The sequence below is a fragment of the Mastigoproctus giganteus genome, chromosome 2 (assembly GCF_048544385.1).
Source record: "Mastigoproctus giganteus isolate SK-2022 chromosome 2, ASM4854438v1, whole genome shotgun sequence".
NCBI lineage: Eukaryota > Metazoa > Arthropoda > Arachnida > Uropygi > Thelyphonidae > Mastigoproctus > Mastigoproctus giganteus.
The window spans coordinates 207,839,669-207,861,521 of record NC_143576.1 but is presented as its reverse complement, the minus strand read 5'-3'; the positions used below and the strand labels follow the sequence as shown (position 1 = coordinate 207,861,521).

Sequence of the window (21,853 nt, the reverse complement as noted above, 5' to 3'; positions counted from 1 at the left end):
AGACGTGCGGAAATTTGCCTTTAGCCAGCGGGTGGTTGGTTGGTGGAACAGACTTCCATCCCTTGTGGTGGAGGTTGATAGCCTAAATAAGTTTAAGGCTCAGCTGGACAGGTATTTTGAACGAACAGAGGGGTGAAGTGGAAGTGGGTTTTTTTTTTTTTGGATGATGCTGCATAAGCTTGCTTTCTTGCATCAAATGCCTCTACTAATGCTAATATCACTGGTACATGTATAACAATATTCCCATTTGTTTCCTTAAAATATGATAAAATTAACCTTGGTTCCAGGCAGACACTAGGGCTTGCATAAAACCAAGAAATTTCAAAACCGAGTTTAACCGAAGTTTACTCATAAAACCGGTTTTAAAACCGATTTTCTCAGACTTAGGGAAAACAATTAAAAGCTTATAACGCAGGTATTTATTTTATCTTGGGTAGATTGTACAAATCGTAATCAAATCTTTTAAACAAAATCTATCACCTCATAAAGTAAAAAAAAAAAATTTTAAAAATTCAAATGCTCCAAAAAAGTAACCAGCTTGAGATTATACAAAATTACAAATTGTATTCAAATCCTTTGAATAAAAACTATCTTCTCGTATAGTAAACAAAAAATAATAAGCCCTATAATAATAATAATAATAACAAATAAATAAAAATAATGTGAAAAAAAAACAGCTTAAAGTATTTGTAAAATACTTTACAAATAGTAAAGTATTTAAAAATAAATACTTTGCTATTTATTTCTCAGATTTTTTCTGAAAATGATCCTTAAAAAAAAAAAAAAAACAGCATATTAATCATTTTTCCTGATAGACTTGACCTTATTTTTGTGTTAGCAAAAAGAATAAAAATTGTAATTAAAATAATTTCTAAAATTTGGAAATTACCTGAGAAGATAAAAATATTGCAAGGCTTCTCGTGGATCTGTCATCTCAAATTTGCGTGTATACATCATAACTAATCTTGCAAAGTTCAATCTCCGCATTGACGGCTTATCAGCAGTATTTTTTAATACTGTAAATCAATAAATAGCAAAAATTACTTATACCTCATGTCTAAACGTTTTGAAAAGACCATTCAAATTTTTTTCAAAATTATTTCAAGCTAAATTATGAAAGTAGAAAAGTGGCTCAAATGAAAACAGCAAAAGCAGGTATTTATTTGTACCTAAGCATTTAATGAAAAATCATCAATATATAGGGAGTTATTTTATGTTAGTTAGCACTAAAAAGTGGTGCTAACTAGCATAAATTTCAACAGTTTTCATAGCATCTATTGTTCAGCAAAACTGCTCAAAATGGCAAGGTGCAAAAATTTATATGAAGATGCAGTTATACAATTTTTGAACGTAGAATGAGTGAAACTATTTAAATTCATCACTGACAACTGTCTGTCGTGTACGAAGTGCATGAGTACAGAAGTTTATAAATGAGGGTCCGCAATCTGAAAAATTCTGCTCAACCTGAACAGACTAACCAGACACAAGACATTTTATGTGTTGGGACTGATATGATTCAGTTTTTCGGGGTTCTAATAAGCTAGAGTCTGTATTTTTCTGATTACTATTAATGATATTAATAGTAATCATGGTATGAAGATAGGGCAGAGTTTTTAACAATGAGAAATAAGGAATATTGCTAAAATAAGTCTTAGTCAAATTATAAAACTGGTCTAAACTTTCTGCATGGGAGCCTGAATAATTCAAAGTTAAATTAACAGGCTGAGAGCAGCACATTAAACACTGAAAAAGATGAAAAGGACTTTAAAGTGTAACGATCTGACAAGAAGTTCTCTCAACAGTCTAGTATGACAAAGAATAGACTATTATCGATGATATACAAAAATTTTGCAAGTACAGATTATTCCACTGTACCAATCAAAAATCACATCTTGGATATAAGCCTGAAGGGCTCTTTTAGGAAAAAAAACCTACTTCCTTGAAAGAGAAGAAAGGCAGGCAACACAACTAGTTGTGGATGCAAAGAGTTCAGTTACAAGAAGAGTTATGTTCTGTAAGATAAAATCTGGAAGCTAGGCATAGGTTATCTGATAGAGGCATTTTGGGACTTAAAAAAGGTTGAGCAAACAGCAGGGGAGCATCTCTTTCTAAGACGATGCAAACAAAAGGATATCAATATCACTTGTTAAAACCAGTGGGTGTACAGATTACTATGGAAACACAAATCAGTCTATCTAGACAATCAATCCTCCATTTGCTATTTCCTACAATGCTATACCACTACCCATAAGGATTTTAGCCCTAGCCATCTTTCTTTTAATGAATGCTTAGCACCAGAAATTCTCCTTTCCCTTATGGGATTATTACCATTTGTTTTTGATTCAAATATCTGTAGAGCTAATATTCTTTTACTCGTCCTTCCAACATGCCCATAACCCCATACCGTCTTAAGTTTGCTTCACTTACCTGTGATTGGATATTTGTTAGTACAAGATTTTATATTCTTTCTTCCTTCCTTTGCAATATAGTCTTGCAATTGCCTCCGTCTGTTAGTTCCATTTATTTTTCATAAAAGTCTCATTTCTGAAGAATCTAATCAATCCCTTTATTTCTTACCCAATTCTCAGTTCCATGGGTTAACAAAGTTATAAACAACTAATTTTGTCCTTTAATTAATTTCTCTTTTGCTTCTAATGAATTTGTTTAACTGACTTCTTGTATTTCATGCATTAATTATTCTATCAGCATTAGCAGTGGCAAATAATGCAAGAAAGCAAGCTTATACAGCATTAACCAAAAAAACCCAACACCTCCTATTTTCACCTATTCATTCCCTCCAATAGTTGGTCTAGTTCTTCTTTGAATTTATTTAAACTATCAACTTCCACAACAAGAGATGGAAGTTTGTTCCAAAAATCAACCACCCATTGGCTAAAAGCAAATTTCCGCACATTTATTCTGCAACCATCCTTCCTCAATTTGAATTTGTGCCCTCTAATGCGTGTGGTCTGAGCAAGAGAAATAATCTCACCAGTATTGAGCTTGCTCAAACCATTCAAGGCCTTATACATCTCAATCAGATCACCTCGCAGGTGGCTAGTCTCCAGATGCTGCAATTTACAGGACTGAAGCCTTTCTTGGTAAGAGCACCCTTTTGTTGCGCTCACCAATCTCATTGTCCTTCTCTGTACGCATTCCAGCAGCTCCACACCCTTCCTAAAATGAGACCTGCAAACCTGTATGCAATACTCAATGATTAACCCATTATACAATGGGATTATCCCATTGTATCACTGGGATAATCCCATTGTATCACTGGGATTATCCCATTAGTACCACCTCCTTATCACTGCTAGCAAAATTTATGTATATATCATTGACAAAACCCATGAGCTGTCTGGGCAGCCTGTCTGCATTGCTCAGAGAACTTCATATCTGATTGCACAATTACCCTCAGGTATTTCCCATTTTTCACTACCCTGAGTGTAGTACCATACAGTTGGTATGTTACTCAGGGGTTATTGCTACCCACATGCAGCACTTTGCATTTATCAATGTTAAATTTCAATTGCCATTTCTCAGCCCATCTGCCTACCTTTTCTAGATCCTGTTACAGTGGCATACTGTCATTAATTATACTATTGCTTATTTTCATGTCTAAACTTCCATCATTAAAGCCTATTCCTAGATATATGAAATTAATAACTGGTTCCAATTTGTGTTATTCAGTCTGCAATCACATCAAATTTTTCAAATTGCATTCTGTGGAAGAGTGGGTCCCCGGTATCCAAGTATTCATTATCTGAGTCTCTGCAGTTACAAGGATTTGAAAATTAAAGAATTAAATGAAGTCCCTGAGAAAACTGACCAAGCACTTGAATATTTTTGTGAGAACGACCCTCTTCATGATCATGCAGCAAAGATTAAGCATGAAGTTAAAAGACTTTGTGAAAAAATACGGCAAAAAAAAACAACAACTCTGGATTCATTCTTTATTCGTAAAATGGAAAAAATAGTGTAACCTCAATAAACTTTACTTAACCTTACATTGTTCGACACATAATAAAAAATGCCTAATAAAATAATTGTCTCATTTTTCAGTTCCTTCAATCCATTTTTTACTATGCACAAGTAGTAGTAGTTACCGAGGCATGTGATACAAGAAAGCAAGCTTATGTAGCATCAGCCCAAAAAAAAATTCACCCATCCTTACCCTTTAAACGTTTGTCCAGTTCCTCCCTGAATCTATTTAAGCTATCAACTTCCCCGAAAGATGGAAGTTTGTTCCATCTTTCGTGGAAGTGTAGTACCATACTTTAGCAACTACACGCTGGCTAAAGGCAAATTTCCACACATTTATTGTATAACTGTCTTTCCTCAATTTTAATTTATGCCCCCTCAGGTTTGTAATCAGAGCAATAGAAAGAATCGCATAAGAATTGAGCCTGCTCAATCCATCAGGCCTTATACACCTCAATCAGATCACCTCGCAGGTGCCTAGTCTCCAGATCTGCAATTTGCAGAACTTAAGCCTTTCTTCGTAAGACCACCCTTTCGCTCCACTCACCAATCTCGTTGCCCTTCTCTGTACTCGCTCAAGCACTTTACATCCTTCCTAAAATGAGGCTTCAAGGCATGGCCTGCCCATTGCCTTATACAAAGGAATAATCACCTCCTTTTCCCTACTAGCAAAATTTCTGTATATCATTGACAATACCCCATGACCTGCTCTGGCAGCCTGTCTGCACTGCTCGGAAAATTTCATGTCTGACTGCACAATTACTCTCAGGTCTTTTTCATTTTCTACCACCCTTGAGGTCCTTGAGGTTGTCACAGACATTCTCTCAGATATGCCAGACAAGCTGTACTTGCTACGTGGGTGTCTAAAACACTGATGGAACTCATATTTGGGCGACACTCAAGTCAAGTTGACCCAATTTTGTCAAAGTACAGACAGTGTATGACAGCCAAATCCTCTGCTTGCACCTTCATGATGGTAGGACTGTTAGTAATACTGGGTATAACTCTCATGCGCAAGCACACTGTGGGTGACCACCCAGGTAGTAACCAACGTAAGCAGGAGTCGAGGTGTGGCACCCACACCACATGGAGGAATGGCACTCCTCTCTGTTATCAGGCAATACTAGGTGGTAGATGACTCTCATCAACTGATACAATACCACCACTTTGTTTATTGGAGGCTTGAAGTGGTGGAACCCATGTTTAGTCTCCAGAGTTAAGTTCGGGTCAACCCTTCCCCATCTCTTCCATCATGCAGTATGACTAATGACTTTTGAGGTTATGATGGACATCATGGTGAAATCCAATCCTCCTTACATTTCGAGGGTACTGCTCTAAAACAGTGTTCGCAGGCTGGCAGCTAGTTATAGTATACCGGACTGAACCTACCGGTAACTCTTTAGGAGGCTTCCAGATCAGCTAGTGTATAATCTTGCCACCTCTACTTTGCCAGATAGTGACTGGAAGGAGTCCAAGTAGTGTGTAGGGGGCATTGTGGAAGCCACGTTATGTCAAGGAGCTGGATATATTCTTATCATGTGTACGCCGTATCCAAATTTTTGGATATGGCATACAGATGATAAGAATCTGAATCTCTGCCCGCCCCCACCCTTCTCACTATTGAATACATCATGAATTGTCAAACTAATAGAGTAAGCTTATCTGCGAAAAGATCTAAACCTCCCAAACACTTCCTGGTTTATTTCACAAATATACGTGGTCTCAGTTCTAATCTCAACGATGTCCATTTCCACTTGCAGTCTGCCAAACACCATGTACTTTTTCTGACAGAATCTCAGTTATCAGTTGATTCAACTACTGCTCATCTCAGTTGCCCAAATTATTCGCTGTATGACTCTTTTCCCTTCAAAGGTGGTACTTGGGCATATGTATGTTTCGATATTCCCTGTCAGAGACTTGGTAATTTGGAATCTCCTCTTTTCGATCTTCTCTGGCTTAAAATCTCTCTACCTCATTCTGTCAAATTCATCAGTTGTCTCTACCATTCTCCCAACTCCACTAATCACTTGAAGTTCTTTGACTTCCTCTATTTGCAACTCGACTTTATCGAGTCCAACTTTCCTAACAGGAAGGTAATTTTCCTTGGTAATTTTAATGTTCACAACTCCAGCTGGCTTCCGTTCTCTAGTCACACAGACCCAGCTGGTTGAGATGCTGAGGCTTTTGCAATTTCTAATGACCTTGCACAGACTGTTCATTTACCTACCAGAATACCTGACAATACTAACCATACAGCCAACATGCTTGATCTTTTTCTCGCAAACAACCCTTGCTGATTGTCTCTTCTCCAATGGAGCCTTTATCTCACGGCTATTCCCAACTTCATAATGTTTGGCATTACAAGAATGCAAAAAGGGATGACCTGCGATATTTCTTTTCTTCTTTTCCTTGGTCAGATTACTGTTTCATAACTTCTGATGTCAACGTTTGCTCAGATCGTGTCAGTGAAATTATTCTTGTAGGAATAGAATCCTTTATCCACACTCCACTTTAAAATCTCATCCTTTATCTAAACCTTGGTTTTCCAATAAATGTGCTAAGGCTGTTCAAGAGAAGAATGCTGCATATCGTAATTGGCTTGTTTCCAATTCTTCAGTTTGATTTTTCCTGCCTACATCAAAGCTCATAACAATTGTAAAGCAGTTATTAAGCAGTCCAACTAGATTTTAAACAAAGAAAGAATAGAAAACTCGCTTCTTACCCTAATGGTAGCCAAGCATTCTGGTCTCTTGCCAAAGTTATTGGCCGCAACTTTTGCCCATCCCTGCTCCCACCTCTGTGAAAACCAGATTGTTCCATTGTTACTTCAGACAAGGATAAAGCTGACCTGCTAGCATCCCATATTTCTACCGACTCATATATTAATGATCTTGGTAAAACACTTCCCACCATTCCGAACATGCTCCATTCAGTGCCTCATGTGGTCTTCCGTCAAAAGGATGTCAGAAGGCTTTTGACGAATCTTGATGCTAAGAAAGCTCTAGGTTTTCTCCACTTGTTCTCAAAACCTGTACTCTGAACTTACTCCTGTTCTTTGCCGCCTTTTTTCACTTTCTTATTCCAAAGATGTTTTTCCTTCTGCTTGGAAATTTGCTCATATCCAGTCAGTTCCTAAAAAGGGTGACAAATCCCTTCCATCCAATTATCGTCCCATTGCAATTACTTCTACTCTTTCTAAAGTAATGGAGAAATCAATTAACCGCCAACTCTTAAATACCTAGAAACCTGCCTTCTGATCAACGATTGCCGGTGTCGATCCACTGGTGATATTCTGGCTTATGTTACCCCTTTATGGACAAATTCAATGGAAATGTTTGGTGAAACACAACTAATTGCTCTTGACAACTTAAAGGCTTTCAATTGTGTTTCGCATAAATATCTTCTAAACAAGCTTCGATCTTATGGTTTGCCAACTGTTTTTTTGTAATTGAATATCTAGTTTTCTCTCTGATCATTCACTGAGGGTGATGGTAGATGCCTCTCTGTCTTCTAATTTCTCCACTAATGCTGGTGTCCCCCAAGTTTCAGTTCTTTCCTTCCATTCTTCCTCTTGTATATTAATGACCCTCTTCCACTGACTGGAAATCCTATCCATAGTTATGCCGATGATAGTAGTACTCTTGATCTGATTATCAGTAGTGATTCTTCATGCATTAAGAATCTGCAGATAAAGGAACCACTGGGTGGCAGTGATCACAGTGTGCTCAAGTGAGATTTACTCAAAGAGGTAACTACCATCAGGGGTAAAGGGAAGGTTTTTGCTTTCGTAAAGGCGACTACAGAAGTCTGAGACACTACTTAAATTCTATACGGTGGGACTAACTGATGATATTACCAACAGCAAATTCAAAATGGGAAGCATTCAAAAATTAATATTCAAAGCTACTAGGCTTTACATACCAACTAAGAAACACTGTTCAGTGTTTAGTCTAGCCTAAATGGATGTCAGATGAACTAATGAGACATGTGGCAGAAAAGAAACATGCATGAGATACATACAAACTAATGGGTGACATGGAAGCCTATGATAGATATAAGCTGGTCTGTAACCAAGTCACAAAGGAAATTAGACAGGCAAAGGCAGATTATGAGAAATCTTTGGCAAAGGATGCAAAGAGAAACAGCAAAGAGTTCTTTACTTATGTAAACTCTCTTAGGAAAGGGATGAATCAGATTGGTCCACTGGATATTGATGGTTCAACTGTTGATGATCCTGCTCAGGTGGCCAACAAACTAAATGAGTATTTTTCATCTACATTCACACATGAGGAGTTATTCAAAGAGGGGAATGCCAGAGGTGAATTAAACTCTGGCAGTGAGCTAGCTGATTTTGGAATAACTGAGAGGAGAGTGGAGGAGAAGTTGTTGAATATAAACGTGAAAAAAAGGCACCCGGGGTGGATGGGATCTATCCAGTTATATTAAAGGAGGCAGCAAAGGAAGTAAGCAAACCCTTAGCCATAATTATGAGAGCTTCCTTTTACTCAGGGGAAGTACCCATGGACTGGAGATGTGCAAATGTGACTCCAATCCACAAAGGACGATCAAAGGGCAACACAAGTAATTATAGACCTGATAGTTTAACTTCTGTTCCAGAGAAATTATTGGATGCACTGGTTAAAGAAGCACTGCAGGATCACGTAGACAAGACTTCACAGTTATAGCTTGGACAGAGGTTTGTTAAGCGGAAGTCTTGTCTGATCAATTTGATTGGATACTATGATGTGGTCTCAAAAGGAACTGGATGCAGGGAATAACTCTGATATCATATATTTGGATCTTAGAAAGGCTTTTGATACTGTTGCACATGGAAGACTGCTGCATAAATTAGAGCAGTGTGGCATTGGAGGCAAATTGATGCTATGGATAAAGGAATGGTTGAGTGGGAGTAGACAGAGTGGTAATCAATGGACACTGCTCATCGTGGACTAATGTTATTAGTGGAGTCCCTCAGGGTTCAGTGTTGGGTCCATTGTTGTTTTCTGTATTTATAAATGATATTGATGATGGTATATCACGCTTAATGTCCAAGTTTGCAGATGATATGAAGGTTGGCAGGATTGTTAATGATACTAATGACAGTATGCTGCTGCAACAGGATCTAGAAGAGTTGAGCAGATGAGCTGAGAGGTGGCAAATGAAGTTTAAAATTGACAAATGTAAAGTACTACATATGGGAAGCAGTAACCCCAGAGTAACGTATCAACTCTTTGGTACTACACTGACAGTGGTAGAGAATGAAAAGGACCTGGGGATAATTGTGCAGGCAAATATGAAGTTTTCTGAGCAGTGCAGACAGTCTGCAAGACTAGCGCATGATGTCCTGTCCTGTCAATGATATACAGCAATTTTTCTAGCAGGGATAAGGAGGTGATAATCCCCTTGTATAAGGCAATGGTCAGGCCACACCTTGAGTACTGTATACAGGTCTGGACACCTCATTTTAAGAAGGATGTAGAGCTGTTGGAATGAGTATACAGAGAAGGGCAACAAGATTAGTGAATGGAATGAAGGGTTGCTCTTACGAAAAAAGAGCTTACGTTTTGCAGATTACGGTGTCTGGAGACTAGGCACCTGCGAGGTGATCTGATTGAGGTGTATATAGTCTTGAATGGTTTGAGTATGCTCAATGCTGATGGGATTTTTCCATTTGCTCCAAATAATCACCTGAGAGGGCATAAATTCAAATTTAGGAAAGACAGTTGTAGGATAGATGTGTGGAAGTTTGCCTTTAGCCAGTGTGTAGTTGATTGGTGGAAGACTTCCATCTTTTGTTGTGGAAGTTGATAGCCTAAATAAATTTAAGGCTGAGCTGGACAGGTATTTGGAATGAACGAAGGGGTGAAATGGGAGCGGTTTTGTTTTTTGTTTTTTTTGGCTGGTGCTGCATAAGCTTGCTTTCTTTCATTGTACGCCTCTACTAATGCTAACTTCAAACTCACAGAACCAACTTTTTCATCTTCCTCATTTATTCATTCAACTGCCATTTTCTGAAACAACCTTCCTTACAGTCTACAGAAGTTCAAGTCCAATGTCAACAAATATCTTCTTTCGTCTTCTCAACCTCCAACCCAAGCACGGTACTAAGTACTTTAGGTTCTAATACCTCTCGTGTTTGGGGTTTTCATATATATATATATATATATATATATATATATATATATATATATATTAAAAAAAAAAAAAAACCCGTAAGTGTAGTACCACACAGTTGGTATATTTCTCTGGGGTTACTTCTATCCATATGCAGTACAATCAGTCCTTGTATAACACATAACACGTTTACACTACACGAATTCGATCATACACGATTTATAAATAGGGGAACGATGTTGTATATAACATGAACTGAATTCGCTTATGCATGATTCTCCTTTGTGTTTACAAGAAATGGAAGTTGAATGCGGAATCACCCCAACTGAACGCAACATGATAGGAATGAAGAGAAGATTCTGAAAATGTATTTGTTTTTTTATATCAGTGAAGCGGAAACACATTTCACCATAATAACATAAAAACCCACACAATTCCAGCTATCGGTATTATCGCAAATGCAATTAGATCGAGTTTCTACCAGTTTATAAAAGATTTCACCAGCAGAAACGCAACTGAAAATTGTTTTATGGTAGTAACCCCGAGAAATGTGCTTTAGTAATAAAATGTGAGGTGTTAATAGTGTGTCTCTGCCTTTACGGCGTTGTTTATTCAGTTGCTACACGCACGCAGCTTTCTTTATGTATATCAAGCGTGCCTCCTCATTTTGTAATTGTCCTTTATTCCCTAAAAATTAGTAAGATACTTAAAAGGAAGTGTTGGTGAAGACACTACAGATTCAGAAAGAAAAAGAAAAGCAATATCGATAAACAGAGGCGGACTGGGTCAAAAATTCTTACCGGGAAAATTTATAGTGGCTTCATACTAGCGTTTATGGCCAAAATCACATCGGCCTCCGGCCCACCGGAGTTTCCCCGGTAAGGCTTATGGCCAGTCCGCCTCTGTCAATAGAGAATGAGGCAACGTCGACAATTAGAAAGAATGGAGAAAATAAAAACAACTTTCATTGCAGGAACAACTGAAAGTGTAATTAAAATCCATTAGATTGAGACACAAAGAATTGGAAGAGATGGAATGGCTGTCATCTGTTTGGATAGAAAATCAAACAAAAAACAAGTTTGCTTACAATAGAAGCAAAAGCATTAGCAATATTTTATTACGTAATAGTCGTAATAAAATACATAAGTATTTTATTACAATTATTTGTGTTTGGTAACGTTTTGGTTAAAAATGTGTGTTCAATCTTGGGTGGTTGGCACCTAACCCTATTTTTCCCATAGGGCTTGTTGTTTATATTGCACGAGGGTTTCTAGGAACACAACTATCGTGCTATACGAGGACTGACTGTACTTTGCATTTGTCGATGTTAAACTTCAGTTGCCACTTCTCAGCCCATCTGCCCAAATGTTCTAGATCCTGCTGCAGTAGCACATTGCCACTGCTGTCATTAACAACCCTGCCAGCATTCGTATCATCTGCAAACTTTGACATTAAGCTTGATATACCATCATCAATATCATTGATAAATATACAAAACAACACCGGGCCCAACACCCCAGGGACACCACTAATAACATTAGTCCACGAAGAACAGCATCCATTGATTACCACTCTCTGTCTTCTTCCACTCAAACATCCTTTCATCCATTGTAGCAGCTTACCCTTAATACCATATTTCATACTGCCTTTAAGAACTTTTTTTTTTTTTTAGTGTATTTTTTTTTAACTATTTCTGATTTAAGTCATAACAAAAAAGATATTAAAATAATTCTAGAGATCAGGGATATATTAATAACATAAGTTATAAATGAATGGTTCAGAAACTTTATAAACATAAATTAAGTATGAAAATTTATAAACAACTTGGTTATGGTTTACAGCTCTTTTCAGGGCCAAAATTTGACAGTCCTGAAAAGAGCCATTTTTTCAGAAGAATTTGCAGAGTTATGTAAAAAAGCTGCCATTTGTAGAAAATATAAGTGGTTCCATCCCTCATATCACCTTTGATCCAATAATTATTTCCAAATTTCTCACATGCCATATTCATTGATCCCATCTATAAGGAGACACCTGATTTAATACTTTTTACCATACAGCACTTACATTTGATTCATTGTAAACTTCATTTTTACCAACATTTTTTTTCATATGATTTTACCTGCATCCAGAGTTCAATGGGATTGATGTCCCAATGTTACTGCAGTAACCTTAAAACTAAATATCATCTGAAAGTCATCTTCTTAAAGTCATCTGAAATGTGGACACAAGATTCCTAAGGTTGACATAGAAATAATGATTGACTAAGAAACACCATCATGTCTAAATAGCAAAAGATATGAAGAGTATGTTGAGAACTATGATATAAGTAGAGAATATTCTTGAAGAATAAGAATATTCTACAAAAATCCAGAAGATTATTCTTGAAAGTTATTCATCATTAATTATAGTCAGTATCATGTCTAGTATAATATGTTCTAATTCTAACTGCTCTGTGAAGAGCTAAGTTCCTCATATTTATAAGCATAATAGGATTAATCAACTTATTAAAAGTAAAATAAATAGAGTGCTGGATGCAACATTTCTGAAGGATGATTCAACCACCATCCCATTTCCAACAAGAAAATAAAAATGATATCATGCAACTAATGATAAAGGTGCGTATTAAGGCACAAATTAATAGGTTTGTCTATTTATTTCACCAACAAACTAAAGTAGGTGGTTGATAAACAGTTAAAATTTAAAATACTGAAATACATATGTACAATTTACAAAGCAGCACAAAGTTTAGGCCTGTATAAAGAAAGCAGTTAAGACTGATCTCTTTATACAGACCCAAACTTTATAAACCCTTATTGAAATAATTATGAAAATAATAATTAGTTGCAAAATTATTTGTACATATCTGGCACTTAATTTAAAAGAAAGTTTCAATTTGGTAACGAACGGGCCTGGAGTACTGGGGTCCATAGTTCAAATATACATATAGTTATAGTTATTACCCAGTTTATTAACAAAACAAATTATAATAAAATATAATAATATAAAACCAGTAGCTTTCGGGACGCGTGTCCCTTTGTCAACTGACAAGTTAATACAAATTTTGAATACAATACAACGAGTAAAGTGGCACGTTAATCATGCGTCATTGTTGTTGCACGGACGTGTGCTGCTTCTACGCCACTGATCATCCAGCAATAAAACCGTAGTTTCCAGGATGGGATGTAGACGCATGCCTTTCTGGCGATTTAGTGCCTTAGAATTGTTTATTATGTTGAGTGACTCTAGCCATAGGCGGTGGCGAAAGTTTCGTGAGTGGTCCACTATGTCAAAGTCACGTTTGGGGTCAAGATCGCGGTTGGTGGCCCAAAAATGTTCTGCGACCGCGGACTGGTCAGTTTCGGCAAGCCGGATTGCTCTGTTGTGTTCTGTGAGGTGATCTTGGAGACTTCTTGATGTCTCCCCTATGTAGCAACTGTTACAGTCTCTGCAGGTGATACAATACACCACATTGCTGCGTAAGACAGGTGTGACAGCAGTCTTCACGTTGGAGACAAGTGACCGTAGGTTCCTGCAGGGTAATTGCACACATTTGATGTTGTAGCTTCTAAGGACCTTCGAGATGCGTCCTGACACTCCTGGATAATACGGAATGTAGGCGGACGATATACCGACCTGCTTCGGAGGTCTTGGGTTGGATGTGAGTTCTTCTGCCTTTAACGGTGTGCGATGTATTACCGATATATTACCTTATAGGTAATACATCGCACATCGGATGAACTCACTGCTGTTAAAAACAGCAGTGAGTTCATCCACCTCATTAAGGACATTTCTATCCCTGACAACTCGGTCATGGCATCATTCGACGTGGTTTCTCTATTCACTTCAATTCCCATCCAACAGGCCGTGCACTGCGCCAGAAGGCTCCTCGAGAACGACTTAAGCCTCCAATCCAGGACATCACTATCCACTGATGACATCTGTACCGCCCTCAACCTATGCTTATCAAGCAGCATCCTCACCTTTGAAGACTCACTCTACAAACAAGTACATGGCACTGCTATGGGTGGCCCTGTCAGTTCCGTAGTAGCTAACATCGCCATGGAAGACCTGGAGAAGCAGATACACCAGAACCCACCTACACCTATTACAACATGGTGTAGATACGTTGACGATATCTTTACCGTAATACCACGGGGTTCTGAAACTACACTGCTGGAATATCTAATTTCATCAAGTTTACCATAGAATCAGAGGTGAACGGTTCGCTCCCATTTCTAGACGTCCTGGTACATCGCGTAGGCCCACGTCTAGAGACCTCAGTATACCGCAAACCCATGTGGTGCGGTCAATTTACCAACTACGGGTCCGGCCACGCACCAAGCCATCTCAATAGCACTGCCCGCACCCTATTCTCCAGGGCTTGGAGCCATTCCAGCACCGACACAATTAGGCGTAACGAGATCTCCCGCGTGAAGATGGACTTAACCAGATGCGGTTATCCACCCCCCATGTACTAAGCAGATGCCTGTTACAGGCAGAAGAACTCACATCCAACCCAAGACCTCCGAAGCAGGTCGGTATATCGTCCGCCTACATTCCGTATTATCCAGGAGTGTCAGGACGCATCTCGAAGGTCCTTAGAAGCTACAACATCAAATGTGTGCAATTACCCTGCAGGAACCTACGGTCACTTGTCTCCAACGTGAAGACCGCTGTCACACCTGTCTTACGCAGCAATGTGGTGTATCGTATCACCTGCAGAGACTGTAACAGTTGCTACATAGGGGAGACATCAAGACGTCTCCAAGATCGCCTCACAGAACACGACAGAGCAATCCGGCTTGCCGAAACTGACCAGTCCGCGGTCGCAGAACATTTTTGGGCCACCAACCACGATCTTGACCCCAAACGCGACTTTGAGATAGTGGACCACTCAAGAAACTTTCGCCACCGCCTATGGCTAGAGTCACTCAACATAATAAACAATTCTAAGGCATTAAATCGCCAGAAAGGCATGCGTCTACATCCCATCCTGGAAACTACGGTTTTATTGCTGGATGATCAGTGGCGTAGAAGCAGCACACGTCCATGCAACAACAATGACGCATGATTAACGTGCCACTTTGTTCGTTGTATTGTATTCAAAATTTGTATTAACTTGTCAGTTGACAAAGGGACACGTGTCCAGAAAGCTACTGGTTTTATCTTATTATATTTTATTATAATTTGTTTTGTTAATAAACTGGGTAATAACTATAACTATATGTGTATTTGAAGTTTCAATTTCTTTCGTATTTTAACCCACATAAGATCTATAATATATTTCTTCGTGGATTATCATCCCTCTAGAAATATATATCAGGTTTTAAAAATGAACTACCTTCAAAGAAATATGTCAGTATAAAAAACAAAACAAAACTTACAATTTAACAGAAGTTTCAATTTAAAAACATTATAAAAGATGATAAATGTATAAACTTACAGAGAGGAGTATGCAGACTGTGAGATAAAGCTAATAAGTTCATCTCATAGAGAGCAATAGCAACGTGAACAGCATGACATCGAAGGGTTTCTATACGTGCTAGAAAGTCAATGGCCGCTTCAAATTGTGCAGTTAAGAAAAGCACTTGGAAATAAAGATAAGTCTGTTGATATGCATTAAAATGCGATTCACCTAAAAGAACATTCAAATTTAGAAACAGTTAATTAAATTAAATAAAGAATACACTTAAATATGCTTAATTACATTGTTTTAATTTCATGATTCAGTCACTGCATAATGATTCTCAAAAAAGAAAATGAAAGCCAAAATTACATTATGGATTCTAACAAATGAAGCATTTGTCTACATGCTAACTTGAATACCAAGGAAATGTACAATATGAGAAAATTAACTAAATTTCATAATGCAATAAATTCAAACAAATAATACAAATTATACAGTAATAGTAATGGTAAATGATGCAAGAAAGCAAGCTTATATAGCATCAGCCAAAACAAAAAAAAATAATAATAATAAATAAATAAAATTAAAAAAAATACACAGTTCACCCATCTGTACCCTCCAAGAATCTGTCTAGTTCTCCCTTGAATTTATTCAACTTCCACAACAACAACAGAAGAAAGCCTGTTCCAACAAGCAACCACCTGCTGGCTGAAGGCAAACTTCTGCACATCTAAACCTGCAACCATTCTTCCTCAACATGAATTTATGCTCCCTCATGTGTGTAGTCTCAGCAAATGGAAGAGTCCCATTAACATTCAGCTTACTTAATCCATTCAAGGCATTAAACACCTCAATCAGATCTCCTCTCCCCCGGTGCCTGGTCTCGAGATGCTGAAATTTGCAGAACTAAAGCCTTTCTAGGTAAGAGTACCCTTTTGTTCTCTTCAGTAATACAAGACTAGAGTCAAGAGCTCTGCAGTCTTTGGAAAATTTACAAACTGTACCAAAAATTTGGTAAAGTTTTCAGTTAGTAATTTATTTTATTTATTTATTACTAAATCATTTCATCCAATAGGTTTTCATGTGCTGATCATGTAGATGGGTTTAGTTCTTAACTCAATTGTTTGCAAATGCATTTTGTCTATACGTAGTAAATTGACCAAAATTATTATAATGCCATCAGTTCATTACATCTCATAAGTTGTCAGCTGTTGTCTTCAGTTATACTTTGAATAAGTAACACTTCCTTATAGAGAAGACTATTGTTACTTATTCTCAGTGGATATCAGCACCCAGAGATGGCTATTTCGGGCTATTTGGCCCTTCAGCAGGAAAATTACAGACATATATGTTAGTGAAAATTCATGTCAAAACACCATTTGGCATTTCGGTGGATATCACCACCCAGATGGTCTTTTCAGGCCATCTGGGTGGTGATGGTATCCACTGAGAATAAGTAACAGTAGTCTTCTCTATTGGGGAAACATTACTTATTCAAAGTATAACCGAATAGGCAACTCATGAAGGCATTCATAATGTGAAATGTAATGAAACAATGGCACTTACTATAATAACTTCAGTTACTTTACTGCACACAGAATGCTGCATTTGCACTAACTTATATGTCTGTACATTTTCCTACAGTCTGAGGCTTTTGCCTGTATCTTTATTAAGTATTGATTAAGTGTTTCAAAAGTCATGCTTGGTTCTATATATAGCTGTTATAGTAGTAAATTTTGATAATAAGACCCACTGTTGTAGCTAAGCATCTCTACTAGAATTATAATAATGTATTTCAGTGAATACAAATATACCATGAAAGCTTCCAATGGTGCACATGATGTCCATTATTCACTGGAAGAGGGGGGGGTACATTATACCAAATATTTGGAAGTAGTACAAGCATAAAAAGTATCTACACTGAAAGGAAAGAATTCATGGGATACCTGGTTCCTGTGGCGCGCGATGCTGTCATCCCTCTTGCTAGTGGATGAACCCACCGCTTTTCAGGTATATAGGTACACTGCATTCACACAGACGGTAATTCAATGTCAGTGCGGATAAACATCGTGAATTAACCAACTTTAAAACAGGGATGATATTGGGTGCCCGATGCATGGGTCACTGAAATTGCACTATCACAGAAATTGCACAGAAATTGCACTATCCCCATTCAACAGTATCAAGAGTGTATCGGGAATATGCCATTTCCAGAATAACATCTCATCGCGGAAAGTGCTGTAGGCAGAGAAAGGTGGATGAATGTGGCCATCAATGTCTGTCACACTGTTTCAGCCAACTGGAGAGTTACAGTGGCACAAATCACCGCCAACTTTAACAAGAGAGGTACCAGAAATTTCTCCACCAAAACCATCAGGCAATCATTAGCCACAATAGGTTATGGGAGTCGGGGACCCAACAGAGTCCCATTGATAACACCATAACACAGGACTCTATGCCTTAACTGGACGAAAGAAGATTGGCAATGGACCTTGGATGATTGGAGATGGGTCTCCTGGTCTGATGAGTCCCGTTTCCAGTTATTTCAGGTGCACGGGAGGGTACGTATCTGGTGGAACCACACACACCTGTCATGTTAACAAGGAACTGTTCGGGCAGGTGGACGATTAGTAATGGTCTGGGGGCATGTTCAACTGGCACATGTTGGGACCTCTGGTACATCTAGGTGCATCTCTGAACGGTCCAGGTTATGTGTCAATCCTTGCAGACCATCTACACAGGGCAATGGACTCTTCCAGCAGGACAATGCGCCTCCCCACAAAGCCGTGGTGACTAGAACATGGTTTGAAGAGCATTCCGCAAATTTTAACACCATGGAATGGCTTCCCCATTCGCCAGACATGAACCCTGTGGAGCATTTTTGGGATACTGTGGAAAGGTCCGTTCCAGCTTTGGATCCTCCACCGAGGAATGCGATGGAATTATGGAGAATGGTGCAGCAAGCACGGATGGAAATACCTGTGGAACACTTTCGTGAACTAGTGAACTCAATGCCCCGCCGTGTGACCGCCCTTATCCAGGCAAAAGGTGGACCTATCCGCTACTAAGTAGGTATCCAATGATTTCTGTCCACTCAGTGTATTTATTTTAACTTTTAATAGTACAAAATGTATTTATGAAGAAGTAATTTTATATTTGAACCTTTTAGAAAAATTTGTTGAGCCATCTGAAGTGGTTGGATTTTCCTTAAGATGGCTCAACAAATTTTTTTAGAAATCAACCCTTCCTTTGGAAACATGTCTACTAACAAAAGAAAGTCTCTCTCGATTCATGAAAAAGTCAAAATTATTCGGGAGTTAGAACGTGGTGAAAAAAAAAATTTTGAAGTGTGTAAAAAGTCTTCTTTGTCCTCTTCAACAGTATCGACGTTGTGGAAGAATAATCATGTTTACATATCGGCATTGGAAATAATATAACCGGAAAACAAAATTTAGAAAGTGCAAGGTTACAAACGTTGATGAAGCATTCCTTCAATGGTTTGCTACACAAAGAAGTGCTGGATTTTCAATATTTTTCCGCTTGAAGGCTCAAGCGGAAAAATTTGCTAAACAATTTGGACGCAACGATTTTGTATGTAACAATGGTTGGCTGGATTGATTTAAAAACCGAATATAAGCATATTAATACAAATAATATGTAGGTATATACTAATATTATTTCTTTTGTTTTTTGAATCTATCTTTTTATCAAGTTTTTTTTTTATCAAATCTCTCTTTTTATCAAGAATTAAAAAAATAGGAAATAGATTTAACTCTTCACTGATATAGTAAATAATGGTTATAACGAAGAAATTTTGTTGGTCCCTTGATGCTCGTTATAACCAAGTTCAACTGTATTTAAAAACTTGCCTAATGAATGACAATATGGATAGAGATTGCAGGATTATATAGAAGACAGTCACTGTTCCACTTTTCTTTCTGTACCAGTTATGAGAAGTTGCATGAAATCTATTATTAATATTGTCATATGGTTCAAGAAAGCCTAAGGCTTGCCAGTTATCACCTATGTGTTTCACTCCTCATATACACACCAATCCAGCTGACTTTTGTCAACTACCTGTGGAAGTAACTTATTCTAGCAACTAACAACTTGCTGGCTAAAAGATAACTTCCTATAATCTAATCTAAACCTCTAGTTCTAGTATCACCTATCATAGCAAAAATTTCACCTTCACTTTCAGTTACATAGGAATTTAGATCTTTTGCTGCTCTTTAATTTTTCCATACCTTCTTTTCCTGATCTATTAAACTGACCAGCTCCTTATTCAACCATTTTGGCATTCTAGTCATGTAGTGACTAGTAGCATATATACATTCATGGGTGAATATATATATATACCTCTGATCATTGCATGTGACTAATGCTTTAAAGGTATTTCATAATTTCCCCTATTTGTCCTCCTTCTGCTGCCTGTTCCGTTTGCAGAGGTCAAGCAGCACCATCAAATCTCATGGTCTCTTTTCCTGAAATTTAAAGATTCCTTCTGTTCATCAAACCCCATAATCATTCTCTGTTAGATGTCCTTGCACTGTCAAGATCTATAATTTTTTTTTTTTTTTTTTTTGAGTTACCATCTCACTTAGCTAACCAGATTAATTAAACAAAGCTATCCCTTAAAAAACCATGCTGCAATTCCTTTTGAACACCCTAGTACTTTCTGCCTCCTAACACACTGATATAAAAACCCAATCACCTAGTTGATTTAAAATTTTGTCCCCCCCCCCCAGTGAGTTCCTCTCTCGCTTACTTCAGTAAGAGCCAAATCGAAATTACCCAAAATATAAAACAAGGCATTCACACTTATGTCCATTCCATCAGCATATAGAGGCTTTCTTCATACTCTTTACAAGCTTGCATGAACAGATTTCGAATCTAGGAATGCTTCTGCCAAAAGTGGTACTTGTGCATATGTCCGTTCTGATATACCCTGTCAGAGACTTGGCAATTTGGAATCTCCTCTCTTTGATCTTCTCTGGCTTAAAATCTCTCTACCTCATTGTGTCAAATTCATCTGTTGTCTCTACCGTTCTCCGAACTCCACTAATCACTTGGAGCTCTTTGACTTCCTCTCTTTGCAACTTGACTTTCTCCAGTCCAACTTTCCTAACAGTGAAGTAATTTTCCTTGGTGATTTTAATGTTCACAAGTCCAGCTGGCTTCCGTTTTCTAGTCACACCGACCCAGCAGGTCGAGATGCTGAGGCTTTTGCAATTACTAATGACCTAGCACAGATTGTTCATTTACCTACAAGGATACTAGACAATCCTAATCATACAGCCAATACGCTTGATCTTTTTCTCACAAACAACCCTTCTAAGTACACGGTCGAAGTGAGAGGTCCTTTAGGCACTTCAGATCACAACTTGGTGATTGTCTCTTCTCCAATGGAACCTTTATCTCATGGCTATTCCCAACCACGTGTTGTTTGGCATTACAAGAATGCAAAATGGGATGACCTGCGAGACTTCTTTTCTTCTTTTCCTTGGTCGGATTACTGTTTCAAAACTTCTGATGTCAACGTTTGCTCAAATCATGTCAGTGAAATTATTCTTGCAGGAATGGAATCCTTTATCCCACACTCCACTTTAAATTCTCATCCTTTATCTAAACCTTGGTTTTCCAATAAATGTGCTAAGGCTGTCCAAGAGAAGAATGTTGCATATCATAATTGGCTTGTTTCTAATTCTTCAGTTTCATTTTCTGCCTACACCAAAGCTCGCAACAGTTGTAAAGCAGTTATTAATTAGTCCAAACTAGAGTTTGAACAGGCTAAGAGTAGAAAACTTGCTTCTTGCCCTAATGGTAGCCGAGCATTCTGGTCTCTTGCCAAAGCTACTGGCCGCAACTTTTGCCCATCTTTGCTCCCACCTCTATCCAAACCAGATGGTTCTGTTGCCACTTCAGCCAAGGATAAAGCTGACCTGCTAGCATCCCATTTTTCTTCCAGCTCATGTATTAATGATCTTGGTAAAACACCTCCCACCATTCCCAACACGCTCCATTCAATGCCTCCTGTGGCCTTCCGTCAAAAGGATATCAGAAGGATTTTGATGAATCTTGATGCTAAGAAAGCTCCAGGTCCTGATGGTATTTCTCCACTTGTTCTCAAAACCTGTGCTCCTGAACTTACTCCTATTCTTTGCCGCCTTTTTTCACTTTCTTATTCCAAAGGTGTTTTTCCTTCTGTTTGGAAATTTGCTCATATCCAGCCAGTTCCTAAAAAGGGTGACAAATCCCTCCCATCCAATTATCGTCCCATTGCAATTACTTCTACTCTTTCTAAAGTAATGGAGAAATCCATTAACCGCCAACTGTTAAACTACCTAGAAA

General features: G+C 38.1%; 1 protein-coding gene across 2 annotated transcripts in view; it reads right to left on the bottom strand.

Moving 5' to 3' along the window:
• The window catches only part of LOC150090015 (nuclear pore complex protein Nup93-like), a 220,838-nt gene that overhangs the window by 56,094 nt on the left and 142,891 nt on the right, over positions 1-21,853 (bottom strand). For both annotated transcript variants that reach the window (XM_090368937.1, XM_090368936.1), the window contains exons 15-16: positions 15,539-15,730; positions 890-1,016 (exon numbers count right to left, since the gene is read on the bottom strand). In XM_090368937.1, coding sequence (XP_090225063.1) covers positions 890-1,016; positions 15,539-15,730 — 319 coding nt within the window. The remainder of the gene's footprint in view (positions 1-889; positions 1,017-15,538; positions 15,731-21,853) is intronic.